The following is a 16,271-nucleotide window of genomic DNA, read 5'->3' as shown; positions in this document are numbered from 1 at the left end:
CTGTTTTTCAAAATATAAAATGAATAATGCATCCTGTGTCCAGGGCCGACAGGACCAAGCCTGAGGGCCCAAGCCACAAAGAAAGAGAGGATGAAAAGAAAGAGAGTCAACTAGATAAGCAGCATGAACAAGTGGCAATAAAGAGAAAGAGGAAAAGAAAGAGAGAAAAGAAAATAGAAGAAAGAAAGAAAGAAAGAAAGAAAGAAAGAAAGAAAGAAAGAAAGAAAGAAAGAAAGAAAGAAAGAAAGAAAGAAAGAAAGAAAGAAAGAAAGAAAGAAAGAAAGAAAGAAAGAAAGGGGTTCACGGGGCGGGGGGAACAGAGACCTATCAAAGAGAAAGCAGTGTCGGGTTAAATCGTGAAGGGTGGTTGTTAGCCACCCAGGGTTGCCATACCCTGAGAAATTTATCGTGGGCATCTGCTAACACAGCAGTGAGTTTCTCGTTAACCATAATATCATTAATGCAGTTTTTAACTGCTTCGAAACCGAGAACCGGGGTCTTCCAGGCCCTTGCAATGATCAATTTAGTTGCAGTAAAAACATGCGCCGCCAGCTGGCGTTCAGGGCAGAGAAGCTCCGTGATCGGTTTCCATAAAAGGGCCTCAAAAGGGTCCTTCTTTAGGTTGGTATCAAAGAGGTTGCGGAGCAACGCATGAACTCTAACCCACAATCTGCATACCCTGGGACAGGTCCACCAGATATGTGCCATAGTACCCTCCTGAGAGCATCCACGGAAACACAAAGGAGAATAAGAAGGTATGAAACTCGCCAGTCTGGCCGGGGTATAGTACCACCTATAAAACACTTTATAAGCGTTCTCCTGAAAGAGAACATTGGTAGAGCATTTAGACAATGCCATGGTCATAGTCTGTCAATCTTCCGGATCAAGTTGCCTCCCAAGTTCAGCCTCCCACTGAAGGTGGTAAGGTCTCAAGGGCGGTCTCCTAGAGTTGATAATCGCTGTATAAATGAGATACGAGTCCCGGGGAATGGGGGCGTGATCTACATAAGCTTTCAAAGGGGGTCATGGTATAGGGAGTAGGTTGGGATCTGATTAGGCTCTGAAGGAAATGTCGAAGTTGCAAGTAACTATAGTGTTCCTTGAGGGGAATATCATGGGAGGAACGTAAAAGTGAATACGAAATAATCTTGGTTGGGGAGAGCATAGAATGAACGTCTACAAAGCCATGTTCAGTCCACCATGCAAACTGTAAGGGGTTATCCCGACCTGGTGGGAATAACGGGTTATGTAGGAGACGAAGTAACGGCAGATGGGGAGAGATCAGACCCGCAGAATATTTAACCGCATCCCGCAGCCTATGGGAATGGGCCAGACAAGGACCTATAGAGGACGGGCGATGTGCTCGAGGGAGCCATGGAAGAGAGGCCAGAGGTGTTGGGTGAGAGTCCACCAAGTCAAAAGTAGCCCACAGTGGCATTTGTTGTTTCTCATGAAGGCGAGACAACGGAGCGATACCCGCCGCAGTATAGCAAGCATGCAAATTAGGAACCGAGAGGCCACCATTAATTCTGCGTGCAAAAAGCACTTGCCTCTTAATCCTGGGCCTCTTGGGGCCCCAGATAAACTGCATAATTTTACGTTGGTGAATTCTAAGGATGTGAGAGGGTACCTGAACAGGTAAAATCCGAAAAAAATAAAGCAATTTCGAAAGATAGGACATACATACCGTCGCCACCCTCCCGAACCAAGAGAGCGGAAGAGTGGACCAAGAAGTGAGCATAGCTGCCAGTTTGCCAAACAAAGAAGGAAAGTTGGCTTGATAGAGATCGGAATACTTCGGGGTAAGCTTAATCCCTAAATAGGGTAATGAGGTCAACCACTGAAAAGGGAACGCAGACCGTAAAGAGTCCAAATCCGAGGGGCAAATATTGATAGACATTGCCTTCGACTTTGCCTGGTTGACAGCTAAGCCCGAGAGCAAGGCAAAAGAATCCAGAAGTGACAACAAATTGGGGAGAGAAATTCTAGGTTTGGTGATGGTCAACAGAATGTCATCTGCAAATAATGACAATTTGTGCGAGGTACCCGCCACCTCCACTCCCGTCACGTCCGGATGGGATCGAATGGCCTCGGCCAAAGGCTCAAGAGCCAGGACGAACAGGAGCGGGGAAAGCGGGCAGCCCTGCCGCGTCCCCCTCCTAACGGGGAAGGTGGACGACTCAAAACCATAGTACCGAACTTTAGCCTGGGGGGAGTCATAGATAGCTGAAATCCAGCTCAAAAAAGAAGCACCAAAGCCATAATGGCTAAGGACTTCTGTCAAATAAGGCCAAGACAATGTGTCAAAGGCCTTATTGACATCGAGGGACAAAAACATAGTTTCCAGGGACCTGGCATGTACAATATGTTGAATTTGGAGAAGCCGTCTAATCGCATCCCCCGCTTGTCGGTGAGGGACAAATCCCACCTGATCTTTCATTATCAGGCGTGGGAGAAAAGAATTCAGGCGATTGGCCAATATCTTAGTCAAGATTTTCATATCAATATTTATTAAGGAGATTGGCCTGAAATTAGCCCAAGAGGAGTGGTCCCTATCCGGCTTCGGGATCATTACAATGTTAGCGGTCAGCAAATCAGACGTGAACGACTGGCCCTTCGTTATGGAATTATACATGGCCGCCAAATGTGGGGCCAGGACGTCCGCTAGCTTCCGATAATACAAGGCCGTGAAGCCATCCGGGCCCGGTCTCTTGCCGATCTTCAAGTCCTTAATACATTGAAGAACTTCCTGGACCTGAATATCACAGTCCATCAAAGACTTATGTGCGTCTGATAGAGAAGGTAAGGATAAGCCAGAAAAAAGGTGTCTAGACCTTGAGTAGATGAGTGAGTAGGGGGGGAGTAAAGCTTTGTAAGACGGTGGCGGAATTCATCCAATATCCGTTGTGGATTACCCGTAAGGACGTTGTGGTGGGTACGCAGGTTTATGGGAGTAAATTTAGGGGAAGAAGGTTCGGAGTCTATTAGCCAGCATCGCGTTAGGTTTATTCGCCTTGGCGTACCACTTTTGTTTTTCAAAAACAACTCATGATGAATCCGCAAAATATTTTTTTTTTTTTTTTAAATAACTGACAATTTTTTTTTTTTTAAAGGAAAAAGCCCGACAGGTTCTAATAAATCCCTCTCCACTCCATCCAACACTAAAAATAAACAGGATTTTCTTTTATTTATAATGTAACAAATGGGGTGGGGGGGGACTATTGGTTTGGCAGTTAAAGGGTTATAAATTAAAAAAATAATATATGATTTCGTAGTGAAAGGGTTAAAAAAAGAGAAATAATTGGGGTGTAATAACGAGAAACTGAAAAGATGTTATCATAAGAATAGAGATCTTTATTTCAGCCATGGGACTGAAAGGGTTAAATCTCATTCACAATAACATCTTCTTAACCACTTAAAGACCTTAGGTGTTTTTCAGATTTGGTGTTTGCAAGACTAAAACAGTTTTTTCTGCTAGAAAAATTACTTAAAACCCCCAAACATTATATATATATTTTTCTAACACCCTAGAGAATAAAATAGTGGTCATTGCAATACTTTTTGTCACACCGTATTTGCGCAGCGGTCTTACAAGCGCACTTTTTTTTGGAAAAAAAACACTTTTTTTAATTAAAAAAATAAGACAACAATAAACTTGGCCCAATTTTTTTATATATTGTGAAAGATAATGTAACGCCGAGTAAAATGATACCCAACATGTCACGCTTAAAAATTGCGCCCGCTCGTGGCATGGCGTCAAACTTTTACCCTTAAAAATCTCGATAGGCGACATTTAAAAAATTCTATAGGTTGCATTTTTTGAGCTACAGGGCTAGAATTATTGCTCTCGCTCTAACGATCGCGGCGATACCTCACTTGTGTTATTTGAACACCGTTTTCATATGCGGGCGCTACTCGCGTATGCGTTCGCTTCTGCGCGCGAGCTCGTCGGGACGGGGCGCTTTAAAAAAAAAATTTTTTGTTTTCTTATTTATTTTTATTGATTTTATTATTTTTTACACTGAAATATAAAAAAATAAAATTATCACTTTTATTCCTATTACAAGGAATGTAAACATCCCTTGTAATAGAAAAAAGCATGACAGGTCCTCGTAAATATGAGATCTGGGGTCAAAAAGACCTCAGATCTCATATTTAGACTTAAATGCAAAAAAAAAAAAAAGGAAAATTTGTCATTTAAAAAAATTACAACAAAAAAATTGTCTCTTTAAGAGGCTGGGCAGGACTGACGTTTTGACGTCACTTCCGCCCAGCAGAGCTATGAGGACGGGTGGGGGCCATCTTGCCATCTTGCCCTCACTCAAGTCCTCACACACCAGGCAGCAGCATCCGATCTCCTCCGCCGCTACCGACGGCTCCGGTAAGCGGCGGAGGGCGCGGAAGAGCGGCGGGAGGCCCCTCTCCCGCCACCGATAACGGCGATCTCGCGGCGAATCCGCCGTTATCGTTTACACGGCCGCCCACTGTAAAGATGGATACCTCAGTTGTGGCAGCAGCTGCTGCCGTTACCGAGATATCCATCTTTAAAAAGAGGACGTATCTATACAGTGGGCGGGCGTTAAGTGGTTAAGAGGCTGGGCGGGACTGACGTTTTGACGTCACTTCCGCCCAGCAGAGCTATGGGGACGGGCGAAAGAGATTTTTCCTTCAGTCCCGTCCCCAGTCAGCTGGCGAACGGTCCCGATCGCCTCCGCCGCTACGGTAAGCGGCGGAGGGCGCGGGAGAGCGGCGGGAGCCCCGCTCCCGCCACCGATAACGGCGATCTCGCGGCGAATCCGCCATTATGGTGTACAGGACCGCTCATGCTAAAGATAGATACCTCGGTCGTGGCAGCAGCTGCTGCCGTTACCGAGATATCCATCTTTAAAATGCCGACGTAAATGTACATGAGCAGGTCTGGAAGTGGTTAAAGGAGCCGTGTCCCTATTAGATCCATATACTGATCCTACAGGCTGAATTCACAAAGTTCAAAAATAAGGACGTGGCTCCTTTAAGAAAAATTGGCAGTTATTTTTTTTGCCGAGTCATCAGATTTAAAAAAAAAAAAAAAAAAAAAAAAAAGAGAGTGGTCTTTGTGATGTCACAGCAAGCTGAGCCAATATAAACCGATGCGAGGGAGAAGACAGCAGTAGCGGAGTGTTCACTGACCAGTGAAGACGTGTTTCTAATCTCTCCTGAGATTTTTCTTGCGATTTGATTAGATTTCATTGCGATTTCTATTATTGTACATTTAAAGAGTGTTTCTTTATTTCTTAATAATGAGACAATTTAAATGTAAAAAGCTTTTTTCTCTGAAAAACACCAAAGAGAAAGCCAGCAAAGGAAGGGCAGCTATGGAAGGAGGAGGTATCAGTGACCAGCCTGCAGATACCCCAACCAAAAAGCCCTCCAAAATGAAGAAGACCCGAGCGCTTGTACGCGGCTCTTTCAGAGCCGTTGTTGGATGTTTCGGGTTCGGCTGTAAAGCCAATGGACATCACCGGGATACAGACACCGAGATTGGTAAGTACTATGGCTAGTGATCGATACAAAATGGATAAGTCACCTACACTCATCAAAGGCTCCTTCACCCCAAAATGATTCAATTTCATAGAATTTTAGAACAGAAGGAGATATTAAAGTGATTGTTAAGCCTCTATGTGATCTTTATATCCTCCCCTCTGTCAGATACAAAGCTGCATCCTAGTGCCTGTGTGTTATTTGAAAAAAAAGAACCGGTTTCTACCGGTATAAAGCGGAAGGAAACCCAACTGTCATAACGGATCATATGTGCAGCGTTATGGCAGTTGAAGATTAAACAGAGGTCAAGATGGATACATTGTAATACAAGTAGAAATGTTTTCTTTTTTTGTTGTTGTTTATAAAGCACAGGAACCAGGATGCAGCTTTTTATGTGACAGAGGGGATGAACAGATCAGGGATAGTGAGAGATGACAGGCAGGGAGGGGGAGGGTGAGCGGGGGAGGAGACACAGGGAGAGCTGCAGATAGCAGCGTATGGTGGAGACACGTACAGGGAGGGTGAGGGGGGAGGAGGAGACACAGGGAGAGCTGCAGATAGTAGCGCATGATGGAGACATGTACATGAAGGGTGGGGGGGGGGGGGGAAGACACAGGGAGAGCTGCAGATAGTAGCGTATGATGGAGACACGTACTGAGTCCGGTGTCAGGACTCTGCAGCCCTGATACATGGGAGTCAGTGCAGTGAGGGGGTAGAAACTGGTTGGATCAGCCAGATATTTCATACACAGCACAAGCACTATAACAGGCTTCAAAGGAACAGGATCCTTATTATTTGAGGATAACAAACATTTTAATGGTGCCAAAACACACTATTTTGTTATAAAAACATCTTTATCGGAGTCCAAAGTTACACATGTATAGGAATGGAAACATATTGATTAGGAGGTCACCCCCCCCCCCCAATAGAGGCTGGGTGTTTAATATGAAACAGAAGCACTGCAGATTACTCCCCCGCACATGAAAATTAAGAATCAGTTCCCTTTCTGACTTTTTATAGGAAGGCCACCATTAATGATCCCTGTGTCCCTGTCATGTTGGGTTTATTAATTGTCCCTGGCATTGGAATTTTTAACTTTTCTCTGTATAATGTGAGGTTGTATAAAAAAAAAAAAAAATTATATATATAAAAATGTAGGTGAAAGTGCTAAACCTGATTTTTCATTTTTTATTGCAGATGTACGCAGTATTTACTGCAGAGACAGCTCACAAGGCAGGACTGCCCGAGTGAACGAGACTATATATGAACGTCACACCGAGACTTCAGCAGCCTGTGACGTGCGCACCGAAGCTTCAACAGCCTGTGACGTGCGCACCGAAGCTTCAACAGCCTGTGACGTGCCCACCGAGGCTTCAACAGCCTGTGACGTGCCCACCGAGGCTTCAACAGCCTGTGACGTGCCCACCGAGGCTTCAACAGCCTGTGACGTGCCCACCGAGGCTTCAACAGCCTGTGACGTGCCCACCGAGGCTTCAACAGCCTGTGACGTGCCCACCGAGGCTTCAACAGCCTGTGACGTGCCCACCGAGGCTTCAACAGCCTGTGACGTGCCCACCGAGGCTTCAACAGCCTGTGACGTGCCCACCGAGACTTCAACAGCCTGTGACGTGCCCACCGAGACTTCAACAGCCTGTGACGTGCACACCGAGACTTCAACAGCCTGTGACGTGCACACCGAGACTTCAACAGCCTGTGACGTGCACACCGAGACTTCAACAGCCTGTGACGTGCACACCGAGACTTCAACAGCCTGTGACGTGCACACCGAGACTTCAACAGCCTGTGACGTGCACACCGAGACTCCAACAGCCTGTGACGTGCACACCGAGACTCCAACAGCCTGTGACGTGCACACCGAGACTCCACCAGCCTGTGACAAAGATGGGGCCAAGGTTACCAGAAAGGATAGGCACATACTAGTGGTAGGGGATTCAGTTATTGGAAGAATACAAAGGGCAATCTGTCACAAAGACCATTATCGCCAAACAGTATGTTGTTTACCGGGTGCTCGGGTTCGGAACATTGCAGATTGCATGGACAAATTATTGGATGGCGCTGGAGAGGACCCAGCTGTCATGGTATATATCGGTACCAATGACAAAGTTAGAGAAAGATGGAGCGCCCTACAAAATGATTTCAGGGACTTGGGGGCCATATTGAAGAAAAAGGCCCCCAAGGCAATATTTTCTGAAATACTGCCTGCACCTCGAGCCACGCCACAGAGACAGCAAGAGCTTATGGTACTTAACACGTGGCTGAAAAACTGGTGCAGGGAGGAGGGGTTTGGCTTCATGGCCAACTGGACTGACTTTTCAGGCCGTTACCATCATTATAGTAGCGACGGATTGCACTTAAATGGGAGAGGTGCAGCTTACTTGGGATTGAAGATGGCCAAAATGTTGGAAAAAAATTTAAACTAGGTGATGAGAAGAGGACGATTTGCTAGTGAATATGAGGTAGAGGATCTTCATTTCAAGCCATCATGACCGGAATCCACTACGTCATCAATCTCTTAAAAGATTCTCATAAGCAGCTTCTGAATCACCAACTATCAATGTAATTGGACAAACAAGACAATTGGCTGTTCCTAGAAGAAGACTCAACAAAAAGTCTGAGGGACCCTCCCAGGGACCAGGTACAGCTGTACCAACACAGGTCCCTACACTGGTGGCGGCTGCCACTCCAGTAACCGCAGGATCTTCCCAACAGCCCTCTATTTACCTTTCTGCGGCTTCTAAATCACCAACTATCAATGTAGCTGGACCAACAAGACAATTGGCTTCTCCTAGAAGAAGACTCAACAAAGTCTGAGAAACCCTCCCAGGGACCAGGTACGGCTGTACCAACACAGGTCCCTACACTGGTGGCGGCTGCCACTCCAGTAACCGTAGGATCTTCCCAACAGCCCTCTATTTACCTTTCTGCAGCTTCTGAATCACCAACTATCAATGTAGCTGGACCAACAAGACAATTGGCTGTTCCTAGAAGAAGACTCAACAAAGTCTGAGGAACCCTCCCAGGGACCAGGTACGGCTGTACCAACACAGGTCCCTACACTGGTGGCGGCTGCCACTCCAGTAACCGCAGGATCTTCCCAACAGCCCTCTATTTACCTTTCTGCAGCTTCTGAATCACCAACTATCAATGTAGATGGACCAACAAGACAATTGGCTGTTCCTAGAAGACTCAACAAAAAGTCTGAGGAACCCTCCCAGGGACCAGGTACGGCTGTACCAACACAGGTCCTTACACTGGTGGCGGCTGCCACTCCAGTAACCGGAGGGTCTTCCCATCAGTCCTCCATTTACCTTTCTGCAGAAGCTTTAAGGTACGACAATACATTGCCCAAACAATCACGTGTAAAAATAAAAAGTGTCTGAGATATTGGTGGTAAACAGTCTGCTAGGCCCAAGGGGAACCGAACCAAGCCCTCCAAAAGCTGCCTCATATCCAAAAGATGCCAAGAGTGTAAATGTAGACATTAAGCTTTAAAGGTTAATCAAAAATATAACAATCTAAAAAGGGAAAGGTAGAACAAAGGGGGAGTATGGAAGAGGGAGAGAGGGAGGAAAGGGGGGAGAAGGGAAGGTTGGAGGAAGAAGGGGGTGAGGGTTGGGGGGAACCCCCACACCCTTCCTTACCCAGAACCTTCCATCCCCCCTACTTTCCTCCCTCTTTGCCTTTTCCATACTCCCCCTCCCCTTGTTCTACCTTTCCATTTAGGATGTGAGATTATTGATTAACCTTAAAGCATAATGTCTACAGTTACACTCCTGGCAACTTTTGGATATGAGGTAACTTTTGGAGGACTTGGTTTGGTTCCCCGGGCCTAGCAGGCTGTTTACCACCAACATCTCAAGGACGTTTTTACAGGCAATAGATTTAATCTATGTATTGTCGATCAACATAAAGTAATTGATTATGTTGTGAAGTTTGGAGGCCGGTAGGCTTTTGAGGCGTGTGTTGGACCGGATATAAAAAGGCCGGTATGTTTTTGAGGCGTGTGTTGGACCGGATATAAAAAGGCCGGTATGTTTTTGAGGCGTGTGTTGGACCGGATATAAAAAGGCCGGTATGTTTTTGAGGCGTGTGTTGGACCGGATATAAAAAGGCCGGTATGTTTTTGAGGCGTGTGTTGGACCGGATATAAAAAGGCCGGTATGTTTTTGAGGCGTGTGTTGGACCGGATATAAAAAGGCCGGTATGTTTTTGAGGCGTGTGTTGGACCGGATATAAAAAGGCCGGTATGTTTTTGAGGCGTGTGTTGGACCGGATATAAAAAGGCCGGTATGTTTTTGAGGCGTGTGTTGGACCGGATATAAAAAGGCCGGTATGTTTTTGAGGCGTGTGTTGGACCGGATATAAAAAGGCCGGTATGTTTTTGAGGCGTGTGTTGGACCGGATATAAAAAGGCCGGTATGTTTTTGAGGCGTGTGTTGGACCGGATATAAAAAGGCCGGTATGTTTTTGAGGCGAGTGTTGGACCGGCTATAAGGTGGAGGTTGGAGGCCGGTATGTTTTTGAGCCGTGTGTTGGACTGGCTATGAGTGGAGGTTGGAACTCTTTTTGTCTTCAGAGGTGGGAGAAGTCTTTCCCGTTTTCTTTAGGCTTTCTCTGCTGGAGAAATGAGAACTCTTCCCACCAGTGAGGTCCTTCATGGAGAAGTCCCAGGCCTCACTCACACGGGGTGTATGAATCTGTACCCTGTGTGGGGGCTGCATTAACCCCAAAAAAGGACATCCATGCTGGTGCCGTTGCGCGGACGCACCCTTGGGTGCGTTCGGGGCCGTGCATCGGCACCCACACAGATGTCACATTGGGTACAGTCACTGCACCCCAGTTGACAGCAATGGGACTGCCTACACGGGATGCTGGGAACACCTGTGCATCCCCATTCTGGTAAACATGGCCCTCCCATGGGGTACAGAATAATACCCCCCATGTGAATGAGGCCTAAGGATGAATGGAATATTTAGCTCCATTGTGTTGCTAATTTGGGGACCACTGTACCCCTCTTTGTTATTTGGGTGTGTTTTATTATAGGAGTGTTATAGATTGTAGTTTAGGATAAGTTTGCACTTCTTCTGAAGGCACTTTAAGTGAACATAAGTGATTTAACCCGCTCAGCGGGGGCAGGCCTTAGAGAACAGAGGCCGCATATGGGCAGCACAGAGGCTTACGGGTTAGCCTTGCAGCACTGGGGTCCTTGTTTCAGATTCTGACCGGAACACTATCTGCATGGAGTTTGCATGTTCTCCCTGTGCTTGCGTGGGTTTCCTCCCACACTACATGCTAATTTTGCGTTGGTGGTGCAGTGGTAAGCATAGCTGCCTTCCAAGCAGCTGACCCGGGTTCGATTCCCGGCCAATGCCAGTATATATTAGCAGTGGAATAAAGAATGAAAAGAATGTGTGGAATGGTAGAGGAAGAAAACGTTCCCCCAGAATCTATAGAAGGAGAATCCAGCAACTGATAGAAGACGCTTAGCTTTGGCTGCGATCACACCTAGGCATTCCGGATTGCGGGCGGAAATTACTGCAATTTCCTGAATTGCCGCAAAACGTGTGACACGCTTGTGATCCCGTTACTTTCAATGTCACCCCAATCACAGGACAATATTGTCACCTGACAAATCACACAAACAAAATGACGGGACGCCTGTTTCCCAAAAGCAGTCCTGCGACTTGTCAGACGACAATCGCGGCAAAATCCTCGATTGGGGAGGTATTGAAAGTAAGGGGATCGCATACTCCACCCGGCGGGAATATTACACCCCCTCAACTGTCTAGATTTACATTAAGGTTTCAAATACAAAAATCCTTCATTGCTGCAGACCTCAGCACACGCCATGTGTGATGTAATAACCACTTATAGACCACAATTCATATATACAGCACCTCACAAAAGTAAGTACACCCCTCTGTGTGCGGGAGATCACTTACAGTATGTCACAAAAGTAAGTACAACCCTCGCATTTGTGTAAATCTTTTCTTCTATCTTTTCATGTAACAACACTGAAGAAATGACACTTTGCTACAATGTAAATTAGTGAGTGTACAGCTTATATAAACAGTGTAAATTTGCTGTCCCCTCAAAATAACAACACAGAGCTGCACGATCAATCGTAAAAAAATCGCAATCTCGATTGCCCCCCCCCCCCCCGCGATCTCCAGGACGGATGACCCGGATGCGGCCATAGGAAAGTCACCGACTTCGGCCTAGCTCTGGAGCGGCGGCCATCTTGGTACACCCGGCGGCTGCTGTGTATCTTGTGATTGGCCAGGCTCGTCAATAGAGGGCGTGTCCGGGAAGAATGTCGCGGAGGAAATGCGGGAAGAGGTGTTGGTTGTCATGTATGTGAGCTCGAAGCTCCGCTCACTATCACCGGCCTGAGGCAGGAGAAGGAGGTGTGTGAGGTGAGCGCGACCAGCGCAGGCTCCGGACTCTGTATACATTATTGTGGGCGGCCTCTGCTTATGTGAGAGAGGAATGTATGCGCATTTCTGGGGTCCTCCTGTCCCAGGGGTGCGTTAGGGGGGCGGTCCTCCTGTCCCAGGGGTGCGTTAGGGGGGCGGTCCTCCTGTCCCAGGGGTGCGTTAGGGGGGCGGTCCTCCTGTCCCAGGGGTGCGTTAGGGGGGCGGTCCTCCTGTCCCAGGGGTGCGTTAGGGGGGCGGTCCTCCTGTCCCAGGGGTGCGTTAGGGGGGCGGTCCTCCTGTCCCAGGGGTGCGTTAGGGGGGCGGTCCTCCTGTCCCAGGGGTGCGTTAGGGGGGCGGTCCTCCTGTCCCAGGGGTGCGTTAGGGGGGCGGTCCTCCTGTCCCAGGGGTGCGTTAGGGGGGCGGTCCTCCTGTCCCAGGGGTGCGTTAGGGGGGCGGTCCTCCTGTCCCAGGGGTGCGTTAGGGGGGCGGTCCTCCTGTCCCAGGGGTGCGTTAGGGGGGCGGTCCTCCTTAAGGGAGAGGTGTGGAAGCGTGGCGGTGGGTAGGTAGAGGTGTGGCAGGGTATGGCAGGGTAGGTGGAGGAGTGGCTTGGTAGGTAAAGGTGTGGTGGGGTAGGTGCCTGTTTAAATGTGAAAATCAGAGGTGTTCTGTCACATTAGCAAGCATGTGAGGTCAGCAGGCTTGCTGCGGCTTTTAAAATTTAACATGTAAACAGTCTGTCAGATTTACATATTCTGTATTTAACTACATAAGCTCTGTTTTGTGTTGAAAATAACTTTAAATAAATAACATTTTGAGAATCGTCATTTATACAAAAGAATCGCGATACTCATTTTTCCCAGAATCGTGCAGCTCTAACACAGAGCCATTAATGACTAAATCTGAAGAATTTTATACAGGACAGTCAATGGAAGAAAATAGGGGTGCAACGGATCAAAAAATTCACGGTTCGGATCGCTCCTCCGATCAGAGTCCCGAATCGGATAATTTTTCAGATCGACAAAGAAAAAAAAATTCTCCCCCACTGTAATATTCACATCCCCCCACCACTGTAATATTCACATCTCCTCCACTGCAGTGGCATCACTAGGGTTGGTGTCACCCGGTGCAAAAAAAAAAAAAAAAACGGTGTTCCCTCTCTATAAAGATATTTTTTTTAAAGCTCTAGCGATGACATCATCCACTCTAACCCAGCTCCATAGACATTCTGTATAAATCGATAACATTTTCTGAAAAACTCACTAAACTTAAACTGCTTTTTCACAAAAACTGTAAGAGATATCAAAATTAAAAGATATAGCCGGATAGCTGAATATTTTGTGAATGTTTTAGTTTGTTTGGTGTCTGTAGGTGAAAGTATGAAGGAGCTGAAACTTTTGGTAGCGGGAGAATGTTTCAATGATTTGAATTATGCTCTCATTGACTTCATTGTTAAAAAAAAAAAGGTGGTCTAAAAGCGGATTTTAAAAAGTATAAATAGTACAAAAAAAAGTTGAAAAAGTCCCATCATTAGCTGAAAAATTAGAAAACAGCTGACGCATTTCGCACTATAAATTGGTGCTTAATCAAAGCTATGATTAAGCATGAATTTATAGTGCTGTGGTTTCACTCCCGTGTAGTGTGCTGTGACTTGTAGTGCATTTTTCCTTTTTTAACCACTAGAGGGCCGCGCTATAGACGAACAACGTCCACAGCGCGGCTCTCAAGTACCGAGTGGACGTCTTTAGACGTCCTGTTGTTGTGATTCCCCGTGCGCGCCGCTGGGGGCGCGCAGCGGGGAAACAACGTGCCCGGCGCATCGCTCGGGAGCCGTTGCGAGTGCCTGGCGGCCACGATGTCCGCCAGACACCCACGATCATAGGTCTATCTATCCCCTATTTTGTAGGCGCTATAACTTTTGCGCAAACCAATCAATAAACGCTTATTGCGATTTTTTTTAACAAAAATTTGTAGAAAAATACGTATCGGCCTAAACCGAGGGAAATTTTTTTTTTTTTTTTTTTTTAAATGGGATATTATTATAACAAAAAGTAAAAAATAGTGTTTTTTTTCAAAATTCATATTTTTTTATGTTTATAGCGCAAAAAATAAAAATCGCAGAGGTGATCAAATACCACCAAAAGAAAGCTTTATTTGTGGGAAAAAAAAATGATAAAAATATAATTTGGGTACAGTGTTGTATGACCGCGCAATTTTAATTCAAAATGCGTCAGCGCTGAAAGCTGAAAATTGGTCTGGGCACGAAGGGGGTTTAAGTGCCCAGTAATGAAGTGGTTAAATAAAGACAACCATCAAGGTTTTTTGAGTGCGGCTGTCCATATTTTCTTTTTCCATTTGTTGTCTCAGGGGGAGGCGCCGCCATCTTCAGTAAGGGAATCAGGGAGTGAAGCACTTCATGGTTTCCTACTGCGCATGTGCGAGTCGTGCTGCATGTGCTCACTGGTCCCTGCTGTCTTCTGGGACCTGTGTATCTCCCAGAAGACAGCTGGGGTATGGAGTAGGCGCCGGACGTGGCATAGATCGCCACGGCAACCTATGCCAGGAAGTGAGAGAAAATACTTGGATTAAACAGGTATCTGATCCCTCCTCCTCCAATGAAAAGGTGCCAAATGTGACACCAAAGGGGGGGGGGGTTACAAAATGCGGAAAGTTCTCTCTAGGTCAGTGATGGCGAACCTTGGCACCCCAGATGTTTTGGAACTACATTTCCCATGATGCTCATGCACTCTGCAGTGTAGTTGAGCATAATGGGTAATGTAGTTCCAAAACATCTGGGGTGCCAAGGTTCGCCATCACTGATCTAGGTAATACCCACATGAGCTAATATACAATGAGTGAAAAAGGGAATTCCGGAGACAATAAGGCTGGGGAGAAAAGAGCTAGTAGATGCTGGATGTACTCCAGCCACGAATTGAGGCAGGCTCTGACTGGCTGCAGCTTCTATTGCACATTGTGAGAAGCTCAAAGTGTGCGGTGAGATGAGAGTAAGCCATGTCAGTCCAGGAGAGGAGCCGGTACAACTGTGCAAGACTGAAGGTAAGTTGATATCCGACAGTCCCACAGCAAACCTGTGCTGTCCATATCCGCTCTGCACTACAACTGTCCTGGGAAGTCACACTTCATAAAGCTTCTCCTAAGATCTGAATTCATGAAAACACTGAAGTGTGATGAGAACTTACCGGCTCCAGGATGCGATTGAAGCGGCCCATCCGCTCCACCACCCAGGCCTCCTGCTGGGGTACAAAGAGAACCACCGTGTTCATGGGCGTGCCTGAGGCACATCGCTGAAACTGCGTGTTCCAGACCTTGGTGGAATTTATCCGAGAGCCCTGCAGAGGAGAGAGGAGAGGGTCAGACAAAAAAAACGCAATCTAACCTTCCGACACCTGACTGAGGACAACATGGAAGATCACGAGGACCCCAATGCTGGAAGCCAGAGGATGGCGAGGAACCTGTGTTGGACATCAGAGGTTGGTATGGTCCTGATGGTGTAAGCCTGCGGGGACCCTGTGCCGGAGGTTGGCAAGAACCCTGTGTGCTGGTGGGTACCCCAGGTCGGATGCCCGAGGACAGCAGGGACCTTGTGTCAAATGTCAGGGGGAACCCAGTGTTGTGAGGGAGCCCCCATGTCGGGTGGGGGTGTTGGGAGGGAACCCCCCCATGTCGGGTGTCGGAAGGGAGCCCCGTGTTGGGAGGGAACCCCCCATGTCGGGTGTCGGAAGGGAGCCCCGTGTTGGGAGGGAACCCCCCATGTCGGGTGTCGGAAGGGAGCCCCGTGTTGGGAGGGAACCCCCCATGTCGGGTGTCGGAAGGGAGCCCCGTGTTGGGAGGGAACCCCCATGTCGGGTGTCGGAAGGGAGCCCCGTGTTGGGAGGGAACCCCCATGTCGGGTGTCGGAAGGGAGCCCCGTGTTGGGAGGGAACCCCCATGTCGGGTGTCGGAAGGGAGCCCCGTGTTGGGAGGGAACCCCCATGTCGGGTGTCGGAAGGGAGCCCTGTGTCTGGCGTTGGAGGTCAGCGGGGACCCTATGTCGGGTACCAGAGTACGGGGGAGACACTGTGTTGGGTATCGGAGGGGACCATGTGTCAGGGGGGGAATCATGTGTCGGGGGACCTTGTTTTGGGTATCGGAGGGGACTATGTGTCAGTGTGGACCCTGTGTTGGGGGGTCAGAGGTCAGTGTGGACCCTGTGTTGGGGGGTCAGAGGTCAGTGTGGACCCTGTGTTGGGGGGGTCAGAGGTCAGTGTGGACCCTGTGTTGGGGGGGTCAGAGGTCAGTGTGGACCCTGTGTTGGGG

At 47.6% G+C, this 16,271-nt stretch overlaps 1 protein-coding gene and 1 non-coding gene across 2 annotated transcripts in view; one reads left to right on the top strand and one right to left on the bottom strand.

Annotated features, from left to right (window-relative positions):
• STOML2 (stomatin like 2) overlaps positions 1–16,271 on the bottom strand; it is a 46,998-nt gene that overhangs the window by 29,865 nt on the left and 862 nt on the right. Inside the window, exon 2 of the mRNA XM_040336020.1 lies at positions 15,155–15,304. Coding sequence (XP_040191954.1) covers positions 15,155–15,304 — 150 coding nt within the window. The remainder of the gene's footprint in view (positions 1–15,154; positions 15,305–16,271) is intronic.
• TRNAG-UCC lies at positions 10,842–10,913 on the top strand. Its single transcript has one exon. It is a non-coding gene; the product is annotated as a tRNA-Gly (tRNA).

Source organism: Rana temporaria, chromosome 1, assembly GCF_905171775.1.
Source record: "Rana temporaria chromosome 1, aRanTem1.1, whole genome shotgun sequence".
NCBI classification, from domain to species: Eukaryota; Metazoa; Chordata; class Amphibia; order Anura; family Ranidae; genus Rana; species Rana temporaria.
This window is presented reverse-complemented; position numbering and strand designations above follow the sequence as displayed.